We start from the raw sequence: 27,703 nt of genomic DNA, 5'->3' as shown, positions 1-27,703 counted from the left end.
GTTCCAAGCCCATCCTCGTAACAGCGAAATAGTCCTTCCTCTCCTCAGAAGCAGCTGCTAGTGAGCAGGGTTTTCACAGGTTGGTTTTTTACACTTTGTTTCATGTTGCACGATGATGGTGACATTTCATGAGTGAGGAAATGAAGTCCACAGCTGGTGGTCGGATTATGTCCTTTTAGACTTTCTTTTAGTCTCACTATAATACATATCTGTTGCTAGTTTTTAATAACCAAAATAGCCTACCGTCGGATTTATCAACCTGCTTTTTTCCCATCGACAGTAAAAGTATTGGGTATGTTTTCTGGTCATTGTGAATAGCCTTATTTTTTTCTTTTTACCTCTGTAACATTTTATTATAAAGTTACAGATGGTTTCGTTTAGTTTCACCCAGATAAGAGATGACTGATTTCTTCAGAATAGGATAATACGGTGAAAATTTTCCTCTCTCCTTGTGACTTGATTTGATTCTGAGGTTATTATGAATTAACTTGCCACGTCATTTGTTTCTTTTAACCTTGTTTTATGATAGTGTACCTTTTCTCTCATTAGCAAAAATCAGCTCACTTGCCTGCTAAAAGGTAACAGCAGATAACGCGATGCCTCAAGCACATGTATTTCTCCCCTTGAGTAGGACCCATAAAATCGACCATCATTTGATGAGCATATATGAGTCAACTTTGGGATGTAGGTCCGTTCAAATAAGTTCTGGTTTATGTCAGTTCTTTGAAGCCAGGGGCCAAAGCAAATGTTTGCCCTCAGGGGAGAGGAAGGGAATTCTGTTTGTGGGGATGTGGACGGAAAGCTTTGAGAAAACTGAAGTGTGTGGTCCTTATGGTCCCCCCATAGTTGCTAAGGCTCGTGCCCTCACTCCAGTCAGGGCTCCCTGCACGTGTCGCCACCTCCGAGAGGCCTTCCCTGGCAGCCCTTTAAGTTGCCTTTCCACTGTCACTGCCCTTCTGCCCGCTCTTGCTTTCGACGGTGACGTCCCGCCACCTTGCACATTTATTTATTTACTTGTTCGTCACCCAGTAGACGAGCATCAGTGAGAACAAGAGGCTGGTCTGTCCAGGACAGTGCCCGGCACACAGTGGGTGTTTGGAATTCTGTTTGGAATTCTGGCATAAGCAGGGCTTAGTAAACTTCTTCTCTAAGGGAAAGATAGTAAGTATTCAGGCTTGGTGTGCCATTCAGTCTGCATCGTGACTGCTCAGCTGTGCCATCAGAGTACCCGTGCGGCTGTGGACATAAATGGGTGTGACTGTTCCAATAAAGTTTTATTTATAAAGACAGAGGGTGGGCCATAATTTGCCAGCCCCTGGCATGGAGGTTAAGAGAAGAGATTCTGGAGTTAGCTCTGAGACCTCCACAGTTCTTCTCACCGCCTCTGTTGCCTCATCTGTAAAATGGAAACAAAACTGGCATCCACCTCAGAGGGAGGTAGAGTATGGTAACTGCCAGGAGCGGTGGCCAGCACGGGTTGCATGCTGTGGCAATAGCAGTGTCATTCATTTGATGACATTGTTGACTGAAATGATGGGGATGTGTGTAGTATTTATAGTACATTTTGTAGATTTAGCGTTGTGTTCCTTTGACAGCACAAACCATTTTGCTTATGAAATGTTCATATTAAAAATTTTACTTTTTTTTTTTTCAAGATTTTATTTATCTGAGAGAGAGAAAGAGTATGCACAGGCATGAGCAGGGGCAGGGAGAGGGGCAGAGGGAGAAGCAGGCTCCCCGCCAAGCAGGGAGCCCAATGCAGGACTCGATCCCAGGACTGTGGGATCGCGACCTGAGCCGAAGGCAGACACGTAACCGACCGCACCACCCAGGCACTGCAAGAATTTTGAGTTTTTTGAAGGATAGGTTTCTGATCAAAATTATACTCTGATTCAATTTTTGAAATTTTTTTTGTTGTATGTAAAGCTGCATATTTTATCTTAGTTTTGGTATATAAGAGAGTACAGAACAGTGAAGGTCCTAGAAGCTATCAGTGTGGCATGCTTTATGGTAAATTCTCAGATTTTCTGGATTTTATGACTTCCCAGGGAAAGTTTTGATGTCCATGGGTTTTCCTGGTTTTTCTTTTTATGATTTTATACTTTTGAAAACTGCCTACTTTGGGACAAGTTTTTAATATTCTTATACAGTAGATTTTGTTCCCTGTATTAGCTCCTTGCACCTACTACGTAAAAGTATAGGAATTTGAAATAAGTTAGAAACAGAGGAGGCAGAAAATCTGTGGAAAAACCTTGTGCCATTTCGTCTTGTTTTAGAAATAGTTTTGTGGCACTGTGGACTTGGGGCAGCTCATGAGCACTCCACGTAAAAAAAATCTTTTCAGAAGAAAAACACATCCTCTGTATTTTTTATACTTAATACTCCCAGGTATATTAATTTACCTACGTGCTTTTTCATGTGCCTTAGGAGGAAAGAGGTCAGTAAAATTTCATAGGGAAATTCTGGGAGTGGATTCCTCCCTGCGGGTCTGGCCCTCTCTTTACACTGGCCTTGACCCCTGGGCAGACTGGTAGGTGGGTGGGGTAGAGAGAGAGGGCATTTCTTCCTCCTCCTGAAAGTCACATGGAACTCGAGGGAGGGAAGGAGAGATGGCCAACAGGACAAAGTGGAGACTTTCTGAGCCACTCAGCAATAGAGGAGTGGAATTCCAGCTCTTTGTTGGAGAGCGAGCGCCCCCCAGGCCGTGAAACACTTGTGTGAAAATCTTGTGTCGAGAGGACTGGCGAGTCACAGGTGCAATTTGCCCGTCACTTGAGTTACAGCTGCGTTGCCCGAGGGCGATTTCGAGAAGCTGCGTTATCACCCCGAGCTCTCAAGTTCCCTGCAGACCCTCCTCTCCTGTCCTTCTCCGACAGAGGTGGGAACCTGACCCTCCTGCACTTCCTGCTGGGTCTGAAGACCGCCGCGGACGACGAGTTGGTGGCCGAGCTCGTGGTAGGCATCCTCAGGGTGTGCCCGGACTTGCTGAACAAGTACTTCAAGGAAGTCACGTTTTCCTTTCTCCCGAGAGCGAAGTCTACATGGTCCAATAACATCAAACTACTGAACAAGGTAACAGCCCGGCTGCTGTGGAGGGTGTTAGGTGGTGGGCCGAGCGTCAGCAGCAGGGGTGGGGGCCGAGGGGAGGTGGCCAGCGGGGGAGAGAGAGTGAAATGCCCATGAACTTCAGGACGGAGAACTCCTTCAGCCTTTCTTCGGGGGGTAATTTAGATCGTGTCAGGGTGGTGTCCTGGTCCTCTGAGGACATTTTGCTTTTAACGGAGCTGAATTTGGAGGTGGATGCCTTTTGAATCTATTAAGCTGAATTCCTCTCCTTCATCCAGATTTTTTTTTTTTTAAGACTTTAATTATTTGACAGAGAGAGAGAAAGATCACAAGCAGGCAGAGAGTCAGGCAGAGAGGGGGAAGCAGGTTCCCTGCTAAGCAGAGAGCCCGATGTGGGGCTCGATCCCAGGACCCTGAGATCATGATCTGAGCCGAAACCAAGGGTCAGCCGCTTAATCAGCCGAGCCACCAGGCTCCCCTGTTAATGTCCTTCTAGTCTCAGACCTCGGCCTCCTTTTACCCGCCACAGTGGGAGTACCTGCTGCACATTCTTTGGCAGTACTGCCAGGCTCAGTTAAGCTCTATCTAGGATTGTTTTCTTGTGCCTCGACCTGGGCATGGCGTTATCCATAAAACAAGCTTTTTTTTGAAGTATTCCCTCTTATCTCTCAGGTGTGTGTGCCTACAATCCCCATGTGTATCTTGGGATGAGAAGGAGGCATTTTGCCCCTCATTCTGGGGAAGGTAGCCTTGTGGCCATGACCCCTCTGGGGAGGTACTATGGTGCTGGCCTCCCCAGGGAAGGGCGGGGGCAAGTGCCTGGCCTTTGCAGGCCTGGGTGCGAGTCCTTGCTTCACTGCTCCCTAGGCGTGTGCCCCTGGGAAATCACTTAACCTTATTGACGTCCAATTTTTTTCATCCAGTAACATTTTTTATTTTAGTGTAAAATATCCCTACCTCAGAGGCTTGTCACGAAGTATTGAAAAGATGACATAATTTGTCAGGTGCCCGTCAAGTGCAGTAGCTGGTGAGGAACACGGTTGTTGGTTCCGGCAGTGACTTACTTGCCATCAGAAGTTATAAGGGGCTCCCCAGGCTGCAGGCTGGGCTCTGCTCTGAAGGTCATTGCCCTGGTAACAAACAGTCTCGTGACCTCACTTTTCTCTAATAAGTAGATTTAGGGGTTAATCTTCCGGACCCTGTTCCTCGGCCGGCCTTGGACCTTTATCACTGCAGTCGTTTCATGGGAATAGCTTCACTGTGGGGTGCCTACGGTTAGCCGCTGCTCTGAAATGGAACCTGCACCACCTCATTCTCTGTTCTCTTGTTCATAGATCTATGAGGCTCAGCCGGACATTTCCCGGGCTTTTCAGACCAGAGAGTTCATCCCCTTGCCTCGGCTCCTGGCCATGGTGATGGTGACCACCGTGCCCCTGGTGTGCAATAAGATCATGTTCACCCAGGCGTTAAATGTAAGCGGTTGCCTTTCTTCTGGAACTTTCTTCTGTTCACCGCACTGGCCTTTCTGGGGATCATTCTGAGAATGCCTGCCTGGATTTATTGGATGGTGTTTTGTCAGTGAGCCTCAGGCTTTCCGTGTGCACTTACCTGGGCAAGGCGCCCTGGAGCCTGAGGAACATTCCAGCCAGGAACTTTCCAGCCAGGCACTGGAGCCTGAGGAACATCCCAGCTGCTGATTTTACTGCTCCAGCACAGCTAGACCACAGGCCCCCGCATGGCTCCCTGCACCTGCCCGAGGGTGGGAGCCTGTTGGACTTGGACACAGGGCAGTGTGTCCAGCTGCAGTCCACTGTCGTGTAAGAAAGTATTAGTTAATGATCTGTGGATGGGGTAGGACTGAAATTGGCCTGGCAGATCCTGTCTTTTGTGGTGAAAGTGAATAGTGTTAAAATTTCTGGGGAATGTTAACTTTGGAGGATCAGCTATTTTAGGCTGTCCTCTTGGGAGGACAAGTTCATGGAAAAAATCGGGCACGTTCACAGAAAAATTAAATTTCCTGTCATTATATGTTATAAAGGTCCCCAAGTCCCTGCAGAAGCTGCGTTCTGAGGGGCGCATGCGTCTCTTAGCACAGCTCCGAGGCCTTAAGTAAACTGCTGTGAGCTGTTGGCACACGTGGGTCGTGGGCTCTGCCAGGCCCTCCTGTTCCCAGGTTGCCTCAAGTCTTAGCTGGAGGAGGCAGACTGTGGCGTCTGTGGGGCAGGAGGAGTCCCCACCCTGCAGGCTGGCTGGGTTGTCGTATGGACACAGTGGGACCAGGGTCTGCCGTGGTGGGTCACACTGGGGTGAGGGGGCCCTGGCAGTGACGGGCAGTCGGTGCAGAGTGGTGAGGACTCCCTGGGAGAGTGTGCAGTGGGGTTCGGCATTTCTGATGCTTATCTGGGGTCTGTGCTGAGAGTGGGCTGTGGGCAAGGAACAGGGAGGAGGCCGGTGTGGGCCAGGCAGAAGGGCCTTCTCTTCTGGTTGCCAAATCATAATAACCACAGTGAGGACCCAGCTCACTTGCGCATCAGTCTGGTGGGAGGCACAGACTATTCGATCTCGAGGGAAGGAAACAGACTATTCGATCTCGAGGGAAGGAAACAGAACTGCTGTTAAGGAAACAGAACTGAAGGGCGGATGTCGGATGCGGCCGCTTTCTGGGTGGAAGACTGCGTCGCCCGTGGCGGTGTCCCTGCGCCCTGGGAGTGGCTCCCGCAGGCAATCTGGGATGGAAGGCCAGCCGCTCCCTCTCGGACTGTTGTTTCAGGACCGCGGAGGGAGCCCCCGGGGTGTCTGCCCCCAAGATGGGGTGGCTGCTAGTGGAGGAGGGGACATCCTTTCTGTCCTGTCACTGCTGCCATCCCATGCAGGTGCATGGCTTTGTCTTGTCCTCGGTGGGCCCTTCCTGACCGTGACGGTGGGGCAGCGACGTGGGCGTGATGACCATGGACTCCGTGTGTGTGTTCCACGTTTGTGTTTTCTTTACGGTATCATCCGGAATTTTATAATAGCATAATTTCTGATTTCAGAATCACCAAGAAAAGAGTTTATTTTAGAAACTGGAAAGAAATCATTGGGAGGCAGCGTGGGCCCATGAACCCCTGTTTGGGTCCTGCCTTTGAAGCAATTATGGGGAGGGAGTCATTGCTGGCCTCGGGCATTTCAGGTCGTGCTCCTCTTGTTCCAGCGTACATGTGAAATGAGCCCCCAGCTGATTAGAAGGCAGGGGGAAGGGGGTGTCGTGGTTGTGTCACCAGCCTGTCAGTCCATGGTGCGTCCCAGCCTGTGCTGCGCCTGAGGTGTGCCTGGGCCTAAAGGACTTGGCCCCGGGCTGGCCGGGGACTGCGTCTCTCGGGAGGTACCCTCGTTTTGGTAATAGCTCAGGTTCTTGAATTTTATTCTGTCTCTGCTGCAAGTGAGGATTCGGCTCAGGCTCCTGGGTGTCATTCTGAATCCCAGTGGAGAGGCTGGTTGTTGGAGGCCTGGGTTGCGGGCTGCACGCTTCCCAGGCCTGGAGGTGGCTTTTCCTACTCAGGACGTGGGGCCTTTTCTTGTCACTGGGGCACCCGACATGGAGAGCTCTTCCAGGGCCTGGTGGGGTTCTGCTGAGAGAGGAACTCTTCCTGATGCGGACCATCTGCGTGAGCTCTGTGGCTGTCGGAAAAAACTTACCGAAAAAAGAGGGGGAAACAGAACTGAAAATAACTATCAGATTTTCCTTGCAGTTGCCATCTCCTTAGCCACTGCTGAGGCAAGGTCTGCAGGAGGTCAGGAGATCTGGGTCCCTAGGCTGCCCGGCTCATGCTACCCCCCCCAGCCAGTGACCCCAGGAGAAGCAAGGGCCAGCCAGACCCAGGGCTTGGGAGGTCTGTGTCCTCCAGTGCCGCCTCCACACGTGTGGATTTACCTCTTTTTCTTCCCAGTTGGACAGCAAATCGGTGAAACACACCGCTTTCTCCCTTATTTCCGTCATTTTGAAAAGAGCACTGAAAACCATCAACCACTGCCTGGATAAAGAGGTGTGGCAAGGGTCAGGCGTGTACACGGCTGCGCTGATGGAGGAATTCGTGCGACTCTTCAGAGAAGCTCTGAGCAAGGTAGGCGCGGCCGCAGCGGTGGCCGTTCTGGACGAGGTTCTGGAGCCTTCCTTGCAGCCATCACAGGCGAGCACACCAGGGGAAGAGACAGTCCCGGGAGCACAGAGGCTGGGTGTGAAATGCAGTGCCGTGGAGGGTTCGGGTGCTCCTGGGACCTCCAGGCTCCTCGGAAGTGGATGGTTCTTCCCTCCCCAGCTGCCACGCGCACATTGGACTGGGGCCCGGAGTGGGGGTGGCTGGGAGGCCCCTTGTATGTCTTCCTCCCCGGGGCCTCTTCTAGTAAGGGCAGTCGTCGTCTGCAGATGGGGCTCCTGCCCCAAAGGAGCCAGGGTCATGCTGGGCGGGGCCCGAAAGCTGGTTTCCTTTTCCCAGTGTCTTGCTCAGGCAAATGAATTTTTGGGTTTTATTGTAAATATGGGTGCTTGTTTTTCCACCAAGTCCTTGCCATACAGTCGCGGGAGTCAGCACAGGGCAGAACTCACAGAGGATGTGGGCCTGTGTCCCCCACACCCCGTCTCTTACACACTCATACACACCCATGTGTGCTCGAATCCTCCCTTTGTTTCCGCTTCTCACTAGTAGGTTCATTTCATTTGTTTCTGTCCCTCGTTGAATGTGACTGGTTTTTTTTGTGTGTTTGTTTTCCCTTTTAGATTGTACCGGACCTCAACACCATCGTGTGGGTCTGGCAGTCCCTTCGAAAGCAGGATGCGAAACAGGATGACGAGAAAGGAAAGAAGAAGGACGGCCTGACTCCAGCCACCTGCGTGGCTCCCGAGTGCGGTGAGGATTGTGGGGCTCTGCTGTGAGCCGACAGTGGGTACGGGAGCCGGGGACACCGCCTGCCTGCAGGTGCTTTCAAGGGATCTGTTGGAAATGTGCCCAAGCTTTATTCGAGGACCATGACTCTCTAGAGACTTGAACGATGGGTGGCATGTACTCTTGGCCTTTCCATGTGGGGGTAGGGGCTCTCGTTTGCTCTGCAGATAGAAGTGGGCTACACAGTCCTCCCAGTAATGAGACACATCAACTCAGACCTTGTCATTAGCCTGCCAGGCAGTGGGTCTCATATCTTGTCTCTGTGCTTCTCAGTCCTTACGGTGGCCCTGAGCAGGGAGGTGCTGCTATGTCCCCATTGTTCATCGAGGGCACCTGAGCACAGAGAGTCAGAGCAGCTGTATCCTGTCTCTGGCCGCAGCACCGACATCGGGACTTAAGTCCAGTCTGTTTGGACGGTCTTGACCACACGCTGGCTTCGTAGGGATCCGTCTGCAGCCTCTGCGTTCGGCGTGGGGTTGACTCCAGTGGGTCACGGGTGGCTCGACGGCTGATGAAGGACAAAGAATAAGTGCGTTTCTTTCTTTAACGTGTCTGATCTTGGTTCAGATGATGCGGAAACCATTCTTCTGAAGGCTGCTCTTCTCCAGGTCCTGTGCCTTTACCAGAAGGTGGTCCCACATGTGGTCATGCAGTACAACTTTGACTTCAGCAAGCTCCTGAAAGGTGCGTCCCCTGAGACTGCAGGCGCCCCTCCGCTGGGGGTGCTGGGGGGTGCGGGGAGGAAGCCCGGCTAAGCCAGAGCAGAGCCCCGGAGCTGGGGCCGGGAGGGTTCGTGGGCTGCTTCACCGGTGTGCCTGAGCCCCCAGTCCGGTCGTGTGTGTTTAGACTAATGTATTTTAAATAGTCAGTCTTCCTTAAGTAAACATGAGATGAACACTTAGCAGCAGGTGGAGAAGGGAGAAGGCAGGCAGCCCGAGCTGTCTGCTGGGGAGGAGTGACAAATCCGGTCATGTGACATTAAGTCTGAAGCTTCTTTTCAAAGGAGCAGGGGTGCAGGGATCAGAGGGTACCTGCTGTAGTGAGCTCTGGCTGTTATAGAAGACTGATGAATCACTGGCCTCTGCCTCTGAAGCCAATAGCACATTAAGTGTTAATTGAATTTAAATAAAAATAAATCAATTAATTAAAAAAAAAAAAGAAATGAGAGCCACTGAGAAGGGATGTCCCATCTGTACAGAGGCACTTCTGACATTATTGACTCACGTTCTCCCCAGTGAGGCAGGTTCAAACCGCATCTTGTAAAAGTAATGTTATGCTTGTCTGGTCACGTTTCCTTGAGGGAAAAGTTTGTCTAATAAAATCGACTTCATAATTGGGCCTACAGAAGAAAGCTTGCAGACATATCATTCCTGGGATTTATATAAGCTATTGGAATAATCCTGATGAAAAGCTATAATTAACTTCTTAATTGTTTGAAGGCAAAAGGTTCTCTCTGCCACGGGAATTTGGAATTGACCATGTACTGTTTAGTACTGTGTCGTTCCCAAGCGAAGAGAAACCCAGATAGCAGGGCAGAGGATGAGGACCCAGGCTGGGGCTCTGGTGGCCACAGTGTGCTCCTGACATCTCTGTAATCTGGGGGATGAGGCCGGTGTATCCCGCCGGGCTGATGTCGGTCAGAGACGGCATGCCGGGGGCATGAGGGCTGCACTTCAGGCTCTAGGGAGAGGTTGATGGGGGCCAGTGGGCTGCTCAGGGCAGGTGGGAGTTCAGGCTCTTTGCTGAAGGTTTGGCTACAGTGTGGGGCGGGGGGGAGGCAGGCAGAAGAGTGGGCCCGGGACAAGGGAGGACAGAGCCCCAGATCGCCCTTCTTATCTCTGCCAGTGGAGCTCCTTCTCCAGTCCCCTTGGACCGGGGCAGCAGGGGCTGGGCACCTTCCTCCGCAGGACTTCCTGTCTGTGTTCCTCTCTCCTGCCCACAGGTGTCATCTCCGAGCAGGGCCTCCGAGACCAGGTGCCCCCCATTCTGCAGCATCACATTCTCAAAGTGGCCCTGGAGCTGCCCGCCAGCAAGTTTTTGTGGTTAAAGGCACAGGTAGGAAGCAGAGAGTTCCCACCACCTGTTAACTAACTCGCAGGCATGCTGGTGTTTTGACCTGGAAATTGCTGACTGGATCAGAACCTGACTGTTGGTTTCCAAGACAGCATTCACGCGTCCCCTCTCAGACGCACTCAGAGCAGAGGCCAGGGCCTGATGGTGAACAAGGAGGCTTTGGAGTCTCTGCTTTTGCAAAATAGGGTGTTTTCGTGTGTCCTGACTGAAGCGATATCATTGCTGGTTATTGGGAGTTTGGGGTTTTTTTTTTATTATTATTTTACTTTTTTTAATATTGAAGGCTTTACCTTTTGCTTATTATTTTAAAACCTTTTTGGAAATAAATAAAATACATTTCTTCTCCTTTGTCCTTATCCTGGAAGAAGGTAAGATAGAGATATAGACACCAAGCCAGGAAAGGATTGAAGCTGACAGAAGAATCTGTAAAAATTTTTGGCATTTTTTTCTGCCCTTAAGAATGTCTTCTAGAACTTTCTGGAGAATATAACTTTGAATCAAAGCGAACTCAAGATGTGGCAGACACTTAACCTGTGTATTTAAGCACGGGATGCCTGTTGCTTCTATCTGAAGGAAAAATGACCAGGGAAAACTAAGCATTGTCAGAATGTGATTCTCAGTAGCTCAGATCGCTGGTTTTTCAGTGACTTAGGTCTTACTTAAAATCTTATGGAACTAATAGCGTGGCAGTGGATGTGGGCATTTTTACGTGTTGTATTTCTGGAAAGGCCTGAGAATGTGGGGAGTGCTGGGGTCTGTGCCTTTCCCCCAGGTCCTCTCCTGAGGTTCACGGGCATCGTAGTTGAGGTTTGACACATGTGCTCCCTGTGTCCACCCCTTATAGCACTTAAAGATGGGGCAGCCAGGGCACAGAGGGCTTGGGACACCTGTGCAGGGGGCCAGCCGTAGTCGGAGGACCCAGGACTGGCCCCAGGCCATGTCGCCTACAGCCCAGCTCTCAGCCTCTGTGCCCCACTGAGAGGTCACTGCCCCGGACCCCAGAGAGATGACTGGTCAGGGGTGTCGTTGAGTTGTTCACCCCAGCTGAACAGGGCCAATGGGATCCTGATGATTTATTTGGAAAGTGAACAGAGGGAGGCTTCTTAACTTCACAAGAACTGGTGTTCAAATGTTTACTTATATTCAGTGTGCTGCCTTCTGCCTACAAGGTGACGTTTGCTGGGCTTCACGAACACCAAGCCCTTCATGTGTTCAGGGTCACCATCATTGCCAGGGGCTGCAGGGACACCCCAGCCAGACAGCCTTGAGGGCACTGAGACCAGGGATCTGGAGCTCCGCATACTCCACTGAGATGCGCATTCGAATGTCAGAAGCCTTTGTGAGAGGCTAAGTTGTGTATCGGGTCGGTTGTGCCCACACCGGCATCGTGCTGAAATGCAGCTGGCCCAGCTGCTGGTCAGGGGTTTCGTTGAGGTCCTGAGGCTCCCCAGTCTAAGATCCCAGCAGTCTTGCCGGCTCGCAGTTACAGCGAGAGGAGATCAGAGGCCTGGGAGCACGTGGGGCGTGCGGTACCTGTTTGCTCAGTGTCCTGAGGCCTCTGCAGTGTTGATCACGTGCCGCTCTTCAAACTCCAGGAAGGGCCCGATGCAGACATTGTCGGAGGAGAGCGATCAGTATTTTACTTACTGATGAAAATGTTCGTGACCAGCAGCCACCTGCAGCTCAAGTCATCCACCAAACTCCTGATCATAAAGGTGAGCCTGTTCTAGCAGTCCCTGATTCTGAGGGCATTTTCATTCTTTGTTATGGAAGGTACTTGGTAAACAGTTGTTGACCGAAGGGTGTATCAGGACCTCTTTAAATTTAAAAATGGGAGGTTATTTGACAGTTGTAATTTATGACATCTAAACCCAGCTGCGTTCCCGAGAGACAGCACGGCGAAGTGGGAAATGTGGGCTTTGAGGTCCTGTTCCCAGATCTGAGTCCTGGTTTGGCTCCTTCCTGGGTGGCACTGGACAGGTCACTCAGGCTCTCCGAACGTTGTGTTCCTGTGATGAACGGGAATGATGAAATGGTAGGATTGCAGGGGAGAGGACTTGTGATCATGCTGTAGGGCGTGTAGACTCAATAAATAGATTTCTGGCCCTTCAGGGAACTGTTCAAATAGATGATCCCTCTTCCTTCTTCCAGCCTTCTCCGGGGCTCAGCTGTCCTGACCTCCTCGGTCACCCACAGCACGGGTGTCAGAGTCAGTGGAAGGGAACAGAGAGTTGGACTGTCAGCTTCTCAGTCTTACACTTGGTACTCACTTGGTGTAGCTGTAGGAAATCGAATTCCTTGTTTCTGCTGTGCAGCGGACGTCTCATGGGTGCTACAGAATTCCTGGTGGTTTTTCGGATGCAGAGATTCTGCCTTTATTTGAGGGGCCGATCATCTTGCTGCCTTATAACATTCTCACCTGAGCTACTCGAAGAATGTGAATGTCTGGGTCTTGACCTCTGCTAGTTGCCATTTCCCTGTAGGCCTGCTCTTGACCCCGGCCTGATTTCGTGATCGCTGACTACACATAGGCGGGATTGGCACCATCGGGCCTCCCTTCGGGGCACCGTGTTGCAGGGCTCATGCACTGGGACTGCTCAGACGCTCAGTCTGTGGCATCGGGCCATCTGGGGACATCACTTAATCCCCCGGTTCAAGATCCTGCCCCTTAACACATTCTGTTCTCTTAGAAATGCTGGTGCTCCTTGCCCCAAGTCTGAGGTTTGAGGGGCCACACTGTGGTGACATGATGTGACGCGACGCGACGCGATCCGACGCGACGCAGTGTGATATGAGCGGTGTGTCGCCTTGGAGAATTTCATGCAGGCTGATGGTGGGCTGCTGTGAGTGGCTGAGTCATGCACGTCTACCTGGGGTCTTTGTGAAAATCCAGATAGAAAAACCAGACTCCTAAGTAGCAGCTGGAGGCTTTTTCCTTTTTATTATTGAGGAGATGACGGAAAGGAATAGGAGACAGCAAGACCAGAGACGGTGTGATCGCTCACAGGGCGCGGGATGATGTCTCTTCCTTGTTTCCCTCAACCTCGGGAGAGCTGCTTTGAAAGAGTGGCTTTTGGAGTAGAGCTGCACATGAGACTTTGACCCCCTCTGTGCCCTTGGGTCTCCGCGTTGTGCTGCTTGGGCTCCCACAGAGCGCAGCCTCCATCCTGCCCGCCCCCCCAACAACGCCACCCCCCGGGTCTGCTTCCTGACAGATTCTGCGGGACACGGGGGTGTTCGAGCACACCTGGAGGGAGCTGGAGCTGTGGCTGGAGCACCTAGAGGACACCGCGGAGGAGAAACGAGAGACCGTGATTCAGTTTTTGGAACGTGTAAGCACCTATTTCCGGTGTTAGAGGAGCATGTTAGTAAATATGCCAAGCGAGCTTTAGTATAATTAAGGCATTTTTGATGCCCTGGTGCCGAATGCCCTGTTTCTGGCTTACTTCCTGATTCTGCTGAGATATCGGAATTCGCTTCATTGTCGAAACTGTAAAATGGGACTATATTACCGTGTACTATTTTAGTTTCCTTTTGAGGATTTGCTTTTGGACAGAGAATAGTGGTATGCTTAGCGTGGTATGCTTAGCGTGATACTAAAAGCAATGGTTTATACTAAATGGAATTTTTTTTTAATTTTATAACAAAAAGTTAAAAAAACTTCGGGGAAAAATTATTGTTCTTATTGAGGACGGCTGACATGTTAGCTCTTCCCTTATTTTACCGGTAACATTTTGGGGGCATATTTGCATTTCATTTGTGGCCATCACAGTGTTTTCTGCTTGACTCTTCAATGCCCAGGTTTTGCTGACGTTGGTGGCGAATCCCTATTCCTACACAGACAAAGCCTCTGACTTTGTCCAGGAAGCCAGCACGCTGCAGGCCACTGGGACGAAGCAGGATGCCGACGATGTCAGCATTCCCATCTCTCACATCGACGGTAGGCGCCCCTGCCTCTGTGCTCCTCAGGCTTCCGAAGATCGAGCCACTGTGGCCAATTAGTGACGAAAATGAGAATCGCATTCGTGTCTTATGCAGAGTGCAGACACCTGTTTCTTTGAGTCAGAGATCAGCCTGCTCTGGAAATGAAAATAGCCTTATTTGCTCATAGAACGGAGAGTAGGTACAGAGTCTGTTTGCTGGGTAATTTTTGTTTGTGCAGTGTTTCCTCTGTGCCAGGTGCTGATCTCAGCTCTTCATAAATTACCTCCTGCAACCTCGTGACCCGCCCTACAGGGCAGGTGTCCTTATCCTCATTTCGTACAGTGATAAGGCAGCCGAGGCACAGAGAGGTTAGGTAATTAGCTGAAGTCACACAGCTAGTACCTAGGAAAGTCAGGGTTTTAATCCGGTCACCGGCTCTGGTCTACGCTTCAACCCTTACCCTTTTTGCTTCTCAGATTTTGCTTTGTTTGCCTGAATATCCAGGTTAAGGTTTGGGGGCTTGTCTGTGTCACTTGAGGAAATTTCAGTCTCTTACCACTGAGCTGGAGAGCCTGCATTTTGTCTGGCAAAGATCTCAAGATTTCATAGGCGATGTCCCGACCGGTTTAGAATCAGCCTTCATGTTAAGCTTTTCCCCCCAGAAACATTTAGCTTTTATCAAACATTCTCCCTTCCTGTGGATCTCTTTGCAGTGGGTTCCTTCGGGGGCTCTTGCCTTGGTTTGACTCTCCCCTTTCTGACTCAGATGTTCTCGACATGGTGGATGTCCTGGTGGAGGGCAGTGAAGGCTTGGACGAGGAAATAGGATTCTTACTGAATGAAGACATGATCCTACTCACGTTCCCATTCAGTGCGGTGGTGCCCGCTGCCCTGGAAGCCAGGAATAAGTTGCTCCTCGGGACGGAAAGTGAAACAGGTACCTGTGTATTGTCAGGATACTCTGGGTATGTCGTCCGGCTGGGTCTCTTGGGGTAAGTGCTGTGAGTCCAGGGGCTCTGGGAGTAATTGCTGAAACTCCAAGGCAACAAGATTCAGACCCACCAACGTGATAGCTTCCTGGTCTCCAGAGCTAAGAATGTAGGGATAAGAATCCAGGGGCTGGCTGAACTTGCAGAGAGTCATCACTTGAGGATAAATCCATAGTCATTTGTGTGGCTGCACAGAGCCCTGCTACAACGCTGATGTTTTCTCTTCATCGTTTGTTCTTCCTATCACGATGCTAGGCTACAAGTCCTTCATACTTGGTGGAAATTGCTAGATCTAAGAACCAAGGAAGTACTCACAGATCACAATGGTGTCCTTAGTCAGGTTTTGCTCCAGTAACAAATAAGCCCCGACATGTAGTGGTTTAACGAGGAAAGGTGTTCTTCTAGACCTTGGTGTAGTCCAAGGTCACATTTCTCTCTTGGGTGACTGTCCTCTGGGAGGTAGCTCAGGGATCCAGGCCACTCCCATCTGGTAGCTATGCCATCTCAATGTGGCATCTGAGGTCAGTGTGGAAGAGGAAGAGAGAGTGGGCGGTGAGGCAGAGGCTGTTCTGGCCAGGCCTGGAAGTGGTGACATCAGTCACGTGGTCGCAGCCTCCCCATAGGGAGGCCCGTGTGCCAAGAACGGGAAATGGATTGGGGAGCACCGTGCGAGCCCTGGCCCCCATGGCTTCTGCAGCACCGCTTCTGCACCTGCGTCTGCACTTCCAGGCCTTGGGACCAGAAGCCTGAGTGTGTGTGTCACACATTCAACAGGACGGGGCCTGGGTGCGCTCTGCAGTGACAGCATCTGCCTTTGTTGGTATGCATTTTGCGGGTCTCAGATACGTGTGGGAGTTGGTGTTATTGATGGGTCACAGAAGGGTGGTCCCAGCAGCCATGCTCACACATCTTATTTCCCTGCAGGAGAGAGTGTCGTAGCGTACCTGATGGCAGTGCTGACAGACCTCCTCCACACCCAGAGAGACCCTCTGGCTCTGTGTCTGCTGCTTCAGGCTTACGACAAATTGGAGCCTCCAGTCCTGTCTTGCTGTCGTCAGCTGGCCCGGTTCCACCGGTACTACAGCCGCTGGATCCCGGAGACCGCCCGAGAGGCCTCGGTGAGCTGGGGCCTCGCTGCTCCCACGGAGGCCAGGACCTGGCCTGGGAAACCCCGAGGTGTCATCCGTGGGCCACGCTGGCTATGCCCCAGCCGGACGGCTGTCCGGCTGCTCGGTCTCCAGGGAGTAGCTTGTTAACCTTCTGCTCTCCCTGCACGAGAGAAGGAGCTCAGGGCACCACGGCGGCCCAGCTGCGAGATGGGTGGATGGCTACCCATATACCCATGGGTGCTTCAGGGATGCGGGGAACTGAGTTTCCCACGAGCTGCGTGGCCGCCTTGTCACCGTGCCAGCTTCGGGCCCGGAGGGAGGTTGTCTTTTCCCCTTCCAGTTGATTTGGTACGCCTGGGTCCTACATTGCTTCAGCGGGCCTTAGCACGCTCCTCAGCCGTGCGGGCTCAGCTGTCAGCCTTGGCCCTGGCGGCCCCCAGTAGTCTCCATTCTGTGAAGACTGGGAAAGTGGAAACAAAGAATTTTCTTTACGTGGGGACTACATTTTTGTTTGTTTGTTTGTTTGTTTTTTTAATTTATTTATTTGTCAGAGATCACAAGTAGGCAGAGAGGCAGGCAGAGAGAGAGGCGGAAGCAGTCTCCTCGTTGAGCAGAGAGCCCGATGTGGGGCTCCATCCCAGGACCCTGGGATCATGACCTGAGCCGAAGGCAGAGGCTTAACCCACTGAGCCACCCAGGCGCCCCAGGGGGACTATATTTTTGTAATGGGGTGCTGTAGGTCTGGCCCCAGGGCAGACTATTTATGAATGTTGGGGGGCCTGGGGAGCAGTTAAGTGTGGCATGCATTTTTTTTATACATTGAGTTTTTAGCTGTTCTTGAAAAAGGCAGCTCAGGGCCTCCTTGTCTTGTGGTATCTGTAGCCATGTCTATGGTGGTTGCATATTTCCGTTCATCAGGGCCCGCTGCTAGGGGATATGATGTGCCTTTCAAGTCACTTAATCCTCACAGCAACTCCAAGAAGGTCAGGACTTACTGGGCTTATTATACACATGGGGAAACTGAGGCACAGTGGTTCTATCACGAGGCAGCAGTGGGGGCAGGGTCAGGATTCCGGCCAGGCGGTGGGCTCCAGCATCCACCCCCTTCCCAGCCGATGTCACCTTTCTCCGTGGGCTAGGCTGTGCTTTAGACTTGGGGGTGGCCGGTCAGAGCTCAGGGGACGTGTCACAGTTCAGGGCTGCACCTCCTGGGTGCTCGAAGGAAGGCGTCCCCTCTCTGTCGAGTAGTCAGCAGTGCTTCTCATGCTCCAGGGGGCGTCAGATGTGGTCTCTGGGCTCCTCCCTGAGGGTGTTCGGTTCACATGTCCGCAGCGGGTCCCGGGGGTTGGCCTCTCTCTGTGGTTCCGAGCAGCATGGCTGCTGGTCCCGGGACCCTGCCTGGAAAACTGCTGGTTTCTGGACACACAGCCTCGTTTCACTGGCCTAGGAAGTGGAGTGTGTGGAGTTAACGGTAGTACAAGGTGCCTGAGGGTCAAAAAAAAAGGCAGAGTGGTTGTCATAGAAGAAATCAACAACTTCGGTTTGAGGTAGAACTCCAGAAATTTGTCTTCATTCTGTCCACTGTCTTGTTAGTGTCCCAACAAGGTACTCTGCCCCGGGCTCCTGGGGAGCCGGCGGGACTCTGGAAGGCCGAGGCTTACCGATCTGGCTCCTGCATGGACCTCCCACTTTCCTGCCACTTTCACAGTGACTCTGCTTTTTTTTTTTTAAGATTTTATTTATTTATTTGACAGACAGAGATCACAAGTAGGCTGAGAGGCAGGCAGAGAGAGAGAGGAGGAAGCAGGCTGCCCGCTGAGCAGAAAGCCTGATGCGGGGCTCGATCCCAGGACTCCGGGATCATGACCTGAGCCGAAGGCAGAGGCTTTAACCCACTGAGCCACCCAGGTGCCCCGTGACTCTGCTTTTTAAGATGTTATTTATTTATGTATTTGAGAGTGGGAGAGCGAACACGAGTGAGGGGAGGGGCAGAGGGAGAAGCACTCTCCGCACTGAGCGCAGAGCCTGACACAGGGCTTGAGATCAGGACCTGAGCCCACATCGCGAGTCGGGTGCTTGGCCGCACGGTGCCTCTTCTGAGTGAAAGGTCTGTCGCACGCAGCTCCAGACACACGTTCCCCGGCGTGTGTGAACGCCTTCCCCATCCAGGGGCTTCATGGGACGAACGAGTGACTGAAAACGCTGTGGTTTAGTTGACTGAAATAAAACGCCGTGTAGTCCCATATTTTTTAGTATTAGGACGTGATTGGGAAGTGTCCCGTTGTTGTGAACATCACCCTGTACCTGTCTTAGCTGACCGTGTACCTTTTTTATCCGTGGTTGTTTGTCTTTCCTCTTCTCTGGTCTTTTGCTGCCTCCCCAAGCCCCTTCAGATGCCAGGCAGCCTCACCCCCCGGGGTCCTCCCGCCGCCTCCTTCGCCGCCCTGCTGCAGACGGCCTATGAGAGCGAGGGCGCGCTCCTGGACGAGCAGGTCCAGGCACAGCTGCGGGCCGCCCTCCCGCACGTCCCGATGCCCTGGCTCCTGCGCTCGGCCAAGCACCTGCTGCTCTACCTCCGGAGCACCGTGGAGAACTTCGGCCAGGTCAGCACTGCTTCCCTCTCCTGCAGACCCCGTGTGTCCCCACATCTCTGCCTCCAGAGCAGCCCCCTTGGAGTCGGGTCCAGACCGCTTGGCAGTGTTGGTGGAGTCTCACTGTCACCCCGTTGCTCACGAGGAGACTTCGTGACATGACATACACAGGGCCGTGAGGTCCCCCCGCAGCTGGGGAGTCTTGGCTGCTAGTTCACGGCCTGCCCCTCTCCTGGGCTGCTGTTCCTTCCTGGAGCAGACGTGCAGAGGTGGGTTGGGCACCCATTTTCTGCAGGCCTCAGTATCCTCGCAGAATCTGGCCCCCTCAGCACGGCTGTCCCCCACAGACAGCTGCAGACCGGGAGCCGCCATGGCCGACCCTGCTGCTAGGGCCGCCGCCCATCAGGCCGGGCTCTCCCCACAGCGGACTGGATCAGTGCACTGCCAGACTCACCGTCTTTTATAAGTTGTAATTTTTCCTTTCACTGGTGAGCTTTCTGTTCCCAGTGTGGTTTACGGAGTTGCGGTTTGGGTTTCCCTCACCTTGGTCAAGATAAACCCCCATGCTTCAGCAAGGTTCAGGGGCACATCTTACTGGGAGAGGAATTTGAGGTTCTTGGTGTTTTATGAGGAGTTGCCACTCGAGCCTGTTTCTCTCCTCAGTCCTTGTTTCTGGTCACGTGGGGACGGGGCAGTCACGGTCGTGGTGACTGCGAGGCTTTTCCTGGTCCCTGAGCAATCGTGCGGCTCTTGTCCTCACAGCTGGGCCGAAGTGCAGGCCCCGCCATCCTGCAGCTCCTCCTGGACCTCCTCCGGCGCCTGGTCGTCCACTGTGTGCAGCTGGATGCACAGAACCAGCAGAAATGCGAGGCTGCCCAGGCCGAATCCGACCTCTTTTTGGACATGGAGTGTGTGGCCTCGCTGGAGCTGGCCAATGACAAGGTACCGTTGCTGTCCAGCTGTGGGTCTTGTTAGCCTGTGCCTGTCGCATCTTGGACCCTGGCCCTCCCTCTCCTTCTGATCCAACGTGAGGACATGTTCGTTGCAGATAAATAAGGACAGAACATTGTAAAAGAGACACCGTACCCCCCCACCTTAGCCCCTGACCCCTAACCCCTGCGCCCGCAGAGAAGCATGGTATAACGTGGGCGTGCAGCTTTCCAGTTGCCTTCCCTCCGAGCAGTTGCCCTCACACCGAGCGATGTGAGCATCTTGAGAAACTGGGAACGTTCTCCTTTGGAGCAGTCGCGGCCTGGGTCGAAGGAAGGCTGGGTGATGGGTGCGGCCGGCCTAGTAGCTCCAGAGCGGCAGCTCATGGCTTCGGGAGGCAGCCTCTCCCTTGCTGGGGACCCCCAGGCCGCCGCTGACGTGGGGCCAGGGTGCGTCTTTCTGTCACCCCCAGCCATGTTCGCTGTTTCACTGGGCTCAGGAAGCAGCCGTGCTCTTCACGCCACGTTCTCACGGATGGCCTTGTCTCATCTCTTTGGTCACTCCGAGGGCTAGGAATCGTGTTCCCCATGGCTGCTTAGAACGACTGGATCAGATTATCCTATCATCCAGCGGGGGCACTCAGCCGCTTTCCGCTGGGTGATCTGAACACAGCGGGGGTCAGAGCTGGTCCCCTGGGGGTCACTCAGGGCTCAGCCTCTACCCGCATGTGACCTTCAGTTCCCGCTCCCGGGCTCACCCAGCTGCTCGATCCCCATCCGCCGTTCCCAGATGTGGGGTCTCTCCCGTGCCGTGACCCCGCTGCTCTTGGGATGCCCGTGTCCCTCAGTCAGACTGTCACTGGAGGGCAGGGCCACTAAGCAGGAGCCGGGTGGCCGGCCTTCGGCACACTGGGCATTTCTGCGCGGCCCAGCCCTGTTGTATGGTTGATCCGTTAGTTCAGGCTGAATTTGTCAGCCCCTGCCGGTGTGGGTGGGGCAGCAGCCCCCTCTCCGTCAGCTGTCACAGTCGCCCCGGGGGCTAGGGGGGTGGTGCGGGTGGGATGCACTGCAGTTGGGATAGTTTTGACTGGGCTTGGGTTGGGATGCTGTGGGATGGCCCTGAGAGGAGCGTGAGAACTCGGGCTTGCAGATGGAAGGGCTCAGGGATGCTGTTGTCCGCCCTCCGTCCTACAGCCTGCTGGCCCTGGGCCGTGTGTGAGGTCTGTGCCTTGTCGCTCTATTTCAGACGCTAGAGGAGGTGCTCGTGGCCATCCTCAGACACCCCACGCTGGAGGGCTGGTTCCTGGCCCTGGAGCAACAGGCCATCCCTCCGCACGTCCTCAGCCCCGTCCTTGTGAAACTCTTGGCAGCCCACCTCAATGCGGGGGTCCTCCAGCTGCTGCTGGCCAGCGCCCCGGTCCTCCAGCGCACGGGTCAGCAGGGCCTGCTGGCCAAGTACTCCGAGGCCATCACTCAGAGCGTGTTGAAGGAGCTGCGACACAGGAGGACAGGCTCGGCTACGTCGCCACCAAAGACGCTCCCACAGCTGGAGGCCCTGCAGGGGCTGCATCCCTACATGGAGGGCGCCCAGCTCCGCGAGGTCACCCTGGCCCTGCTGAGCCTGCCTGAGGCCCAGCTGGTGGCCCAGCGGCTCCCGAAGTCTCCCGGGAAGGAGAGACATCTGAACGCGCTCGGCAAGACCCTGGTCCAGCTGTTGGCCAGCAGCCCCCAGGACCAGCTGCAGAGCGGCGAGCTCCTTTGGGCCTCTGAGTTTGTGAGAGGCCTGGGGGCTCTGCTCCCCACGCTGGCCGTGGATGAGCTGGACACCGTGTTGCTGCACACCCTGCAGAGAGAGCCCGCGCTGGCCCCCGCCGTCGGGGTCGACGTGCTCGACTACTGCCTGGCCCGGCGGACGCAGGTGGCCCTCGGCGTTGCCGCCCTGCTCCTGCCGCTGAGCTGCACCCACGTCCTGCGCTTCGAGCTGTGGTGCGCGCGGCCCGGCGCGGGGCTCTGCCTGCAGGAGCGCCTGGACGACTTCCTCCCGCTCCTCCACGCCTACCTCCAGGCCAGGACGCAGGGACACTTCGCACGCCCGGCAGGAGGTACGGGAACTGCGGGCTCCGGGCAGCCGGCGGTGCTAAGTCAGTGGGCCGTTTCTGACCTGGAGCTTCCATGTTTGGGTGTGGGCGAAGTTCTCTTTCTCCCGCAGACACTGACCCAGCTCTGGAGATGGAGGGAGAGGAGACATTCGCACACACCCTCCACATCTCAGCCTGTGGTGTGAGGTGCTGCCCCCACACTCCTGTCCACCCCAAGTCCCCCCACAGGAAGCTGGGGCGGGCTGGGTCGAGGAAGGTCAGCCCCGGGGCAACGGAGGCATTCGGGGTGACCTCCCTTTGTCCTGTTCCTTTGTCCCCACCAGCAGTGGTGTCAGTGATGCTGAGTCGAAGCGGCTTGGGCCCAGCCCTCGTCTTCCACCTGCAGGCTCTCAGGGCTGAGGCACTTTTTATTCACCTGAAATTACTTTTTTTTTTTTTTTATTGTGTATATGAATGAATGTTCACTTATTGCTTTCCCTCAGGGTGTCATGACTTCGTAGCAGCAATGACAGATGTTTTTAAAAGTAACAGAACCTGATTTTAATCAGTCATTCCTCTTTTTTTTTAAGATTTATTTACTTGAGGGGCTGGTGGAGGGGGGGAACGAGTGGGAGGGGCAGAGAGAGCGGGAGAGAGAGAATGTTAAGCGGACTCCACACTGAGCAGGGAGCCCGACGGAGGGCTCGATCTCACAACCCAGGAGATCGCGACCTGAGCTGAAACCAACAGTTGGATGCTTACCCAGCTGAGCCACCCAGGTGCCCCCTTTAATCAGTGATTCTTGGGGCACTTCTGACGTGCCTCTCCTGTTCCGATGCCTTTGAGGCATGAGTCCTGAGTGAGTCCAGAACTTTGGTCCTAAGAGTCTCATGCCCAGCTTGGAGCTAGGCTTACGCTCAGGGTCGGAGGGTTGACTGACAGAGGACCAGTGGCGTGCTGGGCAGTGTTTAACCAGCTGGCCTTTGCGTTTGCCAATCTCCGTGGTATCCGTGTTTCTGCCCCGGCCAACCTCAAGCTATGAGCGTGACCCCAGCCAGTCACAAGTTCCTGAAAGTTAGCCATGGGCTCTGTGAGCTAGTATGTGCTGGTCCCGGACACAGCAGTGTGTGACTTTCTCCTTTTTGTCTCTGCCTAGTGTCCTCTGCTGTCATTCCTATCTTGAGGAAGGCCCTATGGAGACGGCTGCAGACCAGGCTTCTCAGCACAGAGGGGCCCCCAGCGTCCGGGCTGCATCAGGAGGTCCTGGCCCAGCTGGTCCCGTTTGCAAGAGCCAAGGACCTTGCTGTCCTCATGGACCATTTGCCTGATTTGCTGCAGACTCCGGGCAGGCACGAGAGGTAGGAAGGCTTGCGTTCCTGTCTCTGCTTCACTTTTCCCAGTAGGTTTTTGTTTTTTTTTTTTTTTGAAGATTTTATTTATTTGACAGACAGAGATCACAAGTAGGCAGAGAGGCAGGCAGAGAGAGGAGTAAGCAGGCTCCCCACTGAGCAGAGAGCCCAATGTGGGGCTCGATCCCAGGACCCTGGGATCATGACCTGAGCTGAAGGCAGAGGCTTTAACCCACTGAGCCACCCAGGCTCCGCATCCCAGTAGTTTTTATAAACTAGTGGAAAGTTGCTGCACTGCTGTCATGCCCATCCATGAGAAGGCACCTCCTCCAGGAAGTCTTCCTCCAGCCATCCTGCCTGGAGCGAGCACATTTCCATGAGTGGATAGCTAGGTCTGATGCCCTGAGAGCATCAGTTCTCAACCGGGGGTGATTTTGCTCCCCTCCTGGGGAAAGTTGGCCATGTCTGACATTTTTTATTATCACAGCTCAGTGGGTGGGCAGTAGGGGTGGTTGTCGCTTCTGGCATCTAGAGGATAGAGCAAGATGGCCAGGGCAGCCAGGGACTCCGGTGCTTGGGTGCTGTGGGGCAGTGGGACTCAGGGCACCTGTCCCAGGTGGCCCACTGTAATGTGAGTGACACTTAAGCTGGAGGCATTTAGGCCATGCCCCTGACTCTGTGCCTTTTGTCCCCTGCTGCAGTTGGAGTGTGGCTGACTCTGTGTCGGCAGTGCTAGAGGGGTCGGCCGGAGAGCTGCATGACTGGAGGACGGCTCTGTTGGAGTCCTGTGTGAAATGGCTGATTGCGTCTTTCAGTGGGGGCCAGCACGACCCGGACAGTGCCCGGGATCAGGAGAGGCAGATGCTGCTGAGGTTCAGTGAGCTGCTGGTAGGTGTCTTTCCTTTCCGTGGAGAGCCTGACTGCACTTTGAAGGGGAAGAGTGGAATAGACAGCAGAGTGCACGGCCGTGCTCCCAGAACCAGCGGGAGATGAGCAGGGCCAAGTCCGAGAGGCAAAGCGGCAGCTGGGGGAGGCCCCGGGACCGTGCACCGCCTTCTTCCAAGAACAGATGTGGGATTTTGTTAAGCACGCTTAACTTCTACTGAAGCGGTTTATGGGTTTTTTTTTTCTTATTTAGTCCGTTAATAAGATGACTCACATTAATTGGCTTTTGGTGGTTAAATGAACTTCACATTCCCGGGATACACCTCCTTGATGGCAGTGTATTACGGTTTTTCCATATTTTTGGATTTGATATTTTATTAAGATATTTTAATATCTTTTATTGGTGATATTTTATTAAGAATTTTTATTATTTTATTAGGAATTTTATTAAGATTTTATTTTTGATGGTGATATTTTATTAAGAATTTTTCCTTCTGTGTGCATGTGGAGTATCTGTTTATGATTTCCTTTTCTGGCAGTTGTTCTTTGTCAGGTTTTAGGATCAGATAACACAGCCCTGAGAATGAGTTGGGAAGTTTCATTCCAGGTTTTATATTTCCTGTGAGCATTTTGAAGCATTGCTTTCCTGTCTTCTGGCATACGTTGTTCTCGATAAGAAGTCTGTCATTCTTAACCTTTGTTCCCCTCCCTTAGGATCTTTTTTTTAACGTTGTTTAAAGCAACGTGATCGTGATGTGCCTTCGAGTAGTTTTAAGATTCTTATGATTGGGGTTTCCGGGGCTTCTTGCCACAGTGAGTCCAGAGCTGTCATAATATTTGGAAATAGCTCTTATTTTTGGTCATTATTCCCTTCTATTGAAGCATCCTTTTAAAAAGAATTATTTATTTTTTTGCACAGGAATAACATCTTGAAGCATCTGAATTATTACTCAGCGCATGATGTAAAATTACACTAAAACTCATAAGGTCTGTGACTTGTGTTTGAAGTCTGGACCCAAATTTAAAAAATAATTCTCAGGAAAATAACCCCAGGTGACAGTAGTGTGATAAATAGATTCATAGGTTATAGATCAAGCAGTTTGCTTACTTTGTATCAGGAGACTTCGTAACCCGTATCTCAGCCTTAATTCCTTGTTACAGGTTTGTGGCATTCAAGGTTTCTAGGAGCCCGAACATGGCAGAACGAGGGGGGCACATGGAACAGCCCAGCCTGTATTGTGAAATACAGCCCCGTGTGTGTGTGTGTGTGTGTGTGTGTGTGTGTGTGTGTGTGTGAGAGAGAGAGAGAGAGAGAGAAATACAGGCTCTTAAGCGTGGGGCGTAGTGTTAACAAATGCACATAGACCTTGTGCCCACGCTCCTGTCAGAGATTTTCATCATCAACGAAGTTCCCCGCCCTCCAGAGCACCCAGCCCTCTGATTTAACTGGGCGCCGTATTTGGAGATTTTCTCTACCTCAGGGACTGTGGGCCAACACCGGCCCTGCCCATGGGGCAAAGGTCTTCCCCTGGGGAGAGGTGCTGTCCGGTATGTAAGCCATGTGTGGCTGGCCCTGTGTGTGATGTAGGCCACAAGTGCCTTCTGAAATGGTGGACAAAGGGAAAGGTAACCGGGCTGTCAGGATTTTTTTTCCTGCTATTTGGTGACCATAGACACGCTAATGAAATGACAGAGCGACTCACAGAAGTAATAAAACAGCTTAGAAAAAAATCCAAGAAAGAAACAGCTGTGAGCTTTTGTGGCTTGCTTAGGTCACTGTATTCCATGTTTTCTGGACGACTCTAATTTAAGCTCTGTATTTTCAATTTTAAATTAATTGGAGATGACCCCTGAATATTTCTTGCTTCTTTTATTCACAGAGTTCCCTTAACAAAGTTGATCCTGGTGATTGGCAGAAATTTGTGAAGACTGGACTCAAGTGAGTCTGCTCTGTCGGGGTGATTCAGCGCGGGCGTGAGCGTGCGACACCGAGCCCGCGGGGTGTCTCATCCGCACGGCATCTGGGGACCACGCGGCGCTCCCGGTTCACAGATGATGGGGTGTGGGATGCCGGTGCGGCTGGACGATTTGCCCACTGACATGGAGTTGGCTTCTGGAGATGATGACAGAGGAGGCCTTTAAAAAATGAAATAATTTTTAGAAACCAGAAGCATGCAGAGAATTCTAGAGCAGCGCCCAGATTGAATAAGTGCTGACAGTGTCCTGTGTTTGTCCCAATCCTTCCTCCTCCCTCCCCTGAAAGCGTCACTCTCCTGAGGTCAGGCTTTGTCACTGCCGTGGGTGTTTTCCTACCTCGGTTGCACGCCAGCCTGTCTCTAAGCAGTAATGACATTATTTTAGTTGGCTTCACTTTCTGTACCAATGTGTCTATCACCTTATGTGTTGTTTTTTTTTTTTTGCACTCAAGTGCTTTTGAGTTATCCCTGCTGATACATACAGATCTCAGCCCATTTGTTTTTGCTGCGGGGGTGGGGTCTAGTTCTGTCTTCAGCCCCCCGCCAGTGGACGTCTTCCTCCCTCCCTCCGTCCCTCCCATGCCCGCAGTGAAGGCTGTGCACCCCCTCGCGCCTCGTGCCCGGTTTTCTCAGGGAGGGGTGCTTGCTGGTGGGGAGTGTGGACACAGCTTCGGTTTTACTAGATTTTTCACTTGCTGTCTACAGTTTCCGAGCTCCCCTAGCACGCGTTTTCCTCACATCCTCACTCACACTTGATAGGGTCAGACTCTTCGGTTTCCAGCAGTCAGGTAGTCACTCGTCACTACACGAGAAAGTAGTCACTTTCTCATTGTGCCTCTGATTTTCTCTTCCCTGATGAGTCACCACATTGAAACAGAAAAATACTGTCCAAGAGGAGAGAAAGACGTGAAGGTGGGTTACAGGTCGATGACCCCCAAGGATTACCATCATGAAATGGTGACATTTCTCTCAGGCTTTGGCTAATGTGTATTTCTAGAATGCCCCCTGTACGTTAAGTGATTCTTAATGTCAGTGAGTCCCACCTGACAGAAAAGCTGCTTTGTTCGAGAGCAGGATGCTTTCATGCCTTCGGTGGGTTCTGAGGGGTTTAAGACCGAGAAGGCCTCTGAAGCCCTGGATGGGGTTTCCCAGTCACTGGATGTGAGGAAGGAGGGAGGCTGCCGTGGCAGGGCGGGCTGAGCCTCGAGTGGTCTTGGTTCAGGTGCAGCGATTCTGCCTCTTGGCACTTTAGCCGAATAGGAGGTTGGCTTGGTGTTCGCACTGCAGGAAAATGAACGCATCCCGTCCCTGTTTTCAGAAATGCCCCTGCTGTGCGTGGAGGGCTAGGAGGGTGATCAAGCGAGTGGCCTACAGTGACCATAGTGGGATCAGCATGGGTAGACGGGTGTGCACTGTAGAATTTTCATCTTTACGGTGTGTTAGAAATTTATCTTCAGAAAATGCCGAGAAAAAGGTTTTTTGTTGTCTCCTGTGAAATAAAACTCCCCTATATGAATCTCTTCCCCCCTGCACCCCCGATACTTGCCTCCTAGATTTCGGTATCAGGACCACGCATTTTTGAAGGCCCTCCACACTGCCATACAGCACCTGTATCTTCCGGAAAACTCCGTGTGCGCAAAGCTCATCCAGCTCCCAGTGGTCCACATGATGCTCACGCAGCACTCTCTGTTTTTGCCGACTCTGCTGAAATCTGAAGAGGAAAACCCAGACAATCAAGTAAAAGGTGACCCCCCCCGCCCCCCACCCTCCCATTTCAGATTTTATTTCTTGATCTTTTATTTCTTGATTTCGTGG

General features: G+C 52.7%; 1 protein-coding gene across 1 annotated transcript in view; it reads left to right on the top strand.

Moving 5' to 3' along the window:
• LOC111155685 (URB1 ribosome biogenesis 1 homolog (S. cerevisiae)) overlaps positions 1-27,703 on the top strand; it is a 68,369-nt gene that overhangs the window by 17,036 nt on the left and 23,630 nt on the right. Inside the window, exons 9-26 of the mRNA XM_022515980.1 lie at positions 2,877-3,072; positions 4,401-4,538; positions 6,993-7,166; positions 7,820-7,949; positions 8,553-8,669; positions 9,928-10,040; positions 11,654-11,773; positions 13,274-13,390; positions 13,860-13,998; positions 14,749-14,919; positions 15,896-16,089; positions 18,465-18,683; positions 19,434-19,613; positions 20,847-21,702; positions 22,835-23,036; positions 23,729-23,915; positions 25,793-25,851; positions 27,442-27,632. Coding sequence (XP_022371688.1) covers positions 2,877-3,072; positions 4,401-4,538; positions 6,993-7,166; positions 7,820-7,949; positions 8,553-8,669; positions 9,928-10,040; positions 11,654-11,773; positions 13,274-13,390; positions 13,860-13,998; positions 14,749-14,919; positions 15,896-16,089; positions 18,465-18,683; positions 19,434-19,613; positions 20,847-21,702; positions 22,835-23,036; positions 23,729-23,915; positions 25,793-25,851; positions 27,442-27,632 — 3,503 coding nt within the window. The remainder of the gene's footprint in view (positions 1-2,876; positions 3,073-4,400; positions 4,539-6,992; positions 7,167-7,819; positions 7,950-8,552; positions 8,670-9,927; positions 10,041-11,653; positions 11,774-13,273; positions 13,391-13,859; positions 13,999-14,748; positions 14,920-15,895; positions 16,090-18,464; positions 18,684-19,433; positions 19,614-20,846; positions 21,703-22,834; positions 23,037-23,728; positions 23,916-25,792; positions 25,852-27,441; positions 27,633-27,703) is intronic.

Source organism: Enhydra lutris, unplaced genomic scaffold (genome assembly GCF_002288905.1).
Source record: "Enhydra lutris kenyoni isolate GAN:26980312 unplaced genomic scaffold, ASM228890v2 scaffoldscaffold43, whole genome shotgun sequence".
In the NCBI taxonomy this organism is placed as follows: domain Eukaryota; kingdom Metazoa; phylum Chordata; class Mammalia; order Carnivora; family Mustelidae; genus Enhydra; species Enhydra lutris.
This window is presented reverse-complemented; position numbering and strand designations above follow the sequence as displayed.